At 30.6% G+C, this 2,600-nt stretch overlaps 1 protein-coding gene across 1 annotated transcript; it reads left to right on the top strand.

The window, feature by feature from the left end:
- The first annotated feature begins 261 nt into the window (after window positions 1–261).
- On the top strand, window positions 262–1,119 carry LOC113382078 (zinc finger BED domain-containing protein 5-like). Its single transcript, XM_026620636.1, has 4 exons — window positions 262–351; window positions 411–528; window positions 683–897; window positions 967–1,119. The coding sequence occupies exons 1-4, from the start codon at window positions 262–264 to the stop codon at window positions 1,117–1,119; spliced, it is 576 nt and encodes a 191-aa protein (XP_026476421.1).
- Window positions 1,120–2,600: the final 1,481 nt, after the last annotated feature.

The raw sequence follows: 2,600 nt of genomic DNA on the forward strand, positions 1-2,600 counted from the left end.
ATCATATCGAATATTCACGTGCTTACTCGAGACTAACTAAAGTAAATAAACAAAAGCATCCTTTTTATTCTATTATCTATAAATCGAATTAGTTCATTAGTTGTGCTGGAAAAACACGCGTTGATATATAGAAAAAATCATTTCTAAATTATTATTGAGTTAAAATTTATAGCTTTAGTTTTAGCACATTATTAGCCAGGAATTATTGTGAAAAGTAGTGAAAAAGTGATTTTCTTTGATTTGTTATAAAAACCGTTTGTAATGGATAAATACGTGACTGGGTTGAAAAGAAAATTTAATGAAGCAGAAGAAGAGGATGGTGAAAATAATGGAAATGTACTTCACAAAACAGTAAAACTAAACATAGAAAATATGATCCAATGTACTTATCATTGGGATTTACGTATAAGATCATTAATGGTCAAGAACGACCAATGTGTTTGCTGTGTATGAATACTTTGGCCTCAGATAGCATGAAACCAAATAAATTAACACGACATCTGGAAAAAGTGCACGCCGATCATGTTGGCAAAACAAAAGAATTTTTCCAAAGAAAATTAGATAACTTAAATAAACAGAAAGAATCGTTTTCAAAAGCTTTGTTTGTATCACAAAAAGCGTTACTTGCGTCATACAAAGTTTCGTATAGAATTGCTAAATGCAAAAAAAACCCATTCAATAGGAGAAACTTTAGTACTACCAGCAGCTATTGACACAATAGCTACGATGTTTGGTGAATCATATGCTGATCAAATTAAAAGCATTCCGCTGGCAGATAATACGGTGGGAAGACGAATATCAGATATATCTGATGATCTTTGCGATCAGTTGATAGAAAAAACTAAATTATCTTCTTTCGCGTTGCAAGTAGATGATGCTACCGATGTTGCTAAGGATGCACACTTAATAACATATATAAGATATGTTATGGAAAATGATATTTGAGAAGAGTTGTTATTCTGTAAGGCAATTGAAGGCAAAGCTACGGCGAGTAGTATTGAAAATGGTATTTTATGGGAGAACTGTGTTGGACTGTGCACTGATGGAGCTCCATCTATGGCAGGAAAAAATGCTGGTCTGCAGGCCCTAGTTCGAAAAGTGGCTCCTCGTGCAGTTTGAACGCATTGTATAATTCATAGGCAATCTCTTGTTGCAAGAAATATGGGTGAAGAATTACTTGAAGAATTTGAACTTATAATAAAATTTGTTAATTTTATCAAAAATAGTCCATTAAGAGAAAGGCTTTTTGGAAAATTGTGTGATGACATGGGTTCAGAATACAAAGCACTACTTTATTATTGTGAAGCACGTTGGGTTTCTCGTGCTAAAGTACTTCAAAGGGGTTTGAGCTCAAAAAAGAAATTGCCATTTTTCTTGCTGATAATAAAAGAGATGAAGCAGACATATTTTATGACACGATCTATTTATCTAGTTGACATTTTTAAAAGACTAAGTGATTTAAATAAATCAATGCAAGGATCTCAAATTCATGCTTTTATTCAAAAGGACAAGATTACGGCGTTTATGCAAGTAAAGATCTTATTATCAATCATATGACTAGTCTAAGCAACCAATTTGCGCATTACTTCAAAGATCTAGATATGTCCAAATACGAATGGATTAGAAATCTATTTGTTATTGATAAATATGATGATTTTGGTCTTCCAACGGCAGAGCAGGAAATGATAATTGATTTATCTAGTGATAGCACATTGAAGCAGATGTTTCAGGACGAAAAGAATATTGATAAGTTTTGGTTACAAGTAAAGGACGATTTTCCAACTTTAACAAATAAAGCTTTAGAAATTTCATTACCATTTGTGACATCCTACTTATGTGAAACTGGTTTTTCTGCAGTAGCAGTATTAAAAACAAAGTACCGATCTCGTTTAGCGATTTCTACAATGGAGCCGCGGTTTGAGATAATTTGTGCTAAAAAACTAGCTCAACCGTCGCATTAATTTTTTAATGTTGCGTGAAATATTATATCATTTGTTTTTATTAAATTTAAAATTATTTTTTCTTATAATCAATAGTTATGTTTGTATGTATATTTTTGTATGTTTATTTTTGTATGAATGTATATTGTGCATTATTTGGTACGAGATTGAATAAATCATAATTTCATTTAAGTATATTTAAATTAAATTGTTAAAAAAATTAGGAGGGGCGCAATATTTTTTTCTTTCAAAAGGGGGGCGCAAGGAAAAAAAGGTTGTGAACCGCTGAATTATGAAGGGATTTGAACACTATCGTTTGCGCTTGTTACAATTTCATCTATTGTAACATCATTATTGTGGGCTATTTTACTTATTTGAATTGGAAGGAACAAATATGGCAACATATTTATTATCAACATATTTTTTTAATACTTAAATAGGAATTATAATAAATTCTATTAATACAAAACGTTCATAAATTTATTAAGCAAAACAAGTAAATAACTATATAACACTTTATAATGCTATAAATCTAATGGTAAATCATTTAATAAATATTTTTTAACTTACAAAACGCAAAAAGTTACGCTAAAAAGTGTAAAGCAATACTTGACTGAAGTTTTCAAAGTACAAAATTTGTCAAAATAGCCTTCCAGGACC

The sequence above is a fragment of the Ctenocephalides felis genome, unplaced genomic scaffold (assembly GCF_003426905.1).
Source record: "Ctenocephalides felis isolate EL2017-DRISC unplaced genomic scaffold, ASM342690v1 CF-g0.4_SCAFFOLD_03265, whole genome shotgun sequence".
NCBI lineage: Eukaryota > Metazoa > Arthropoda > Insecta > Siphonaptera > Pulicidae > Ctenocephalides > Ctenocephalides felis.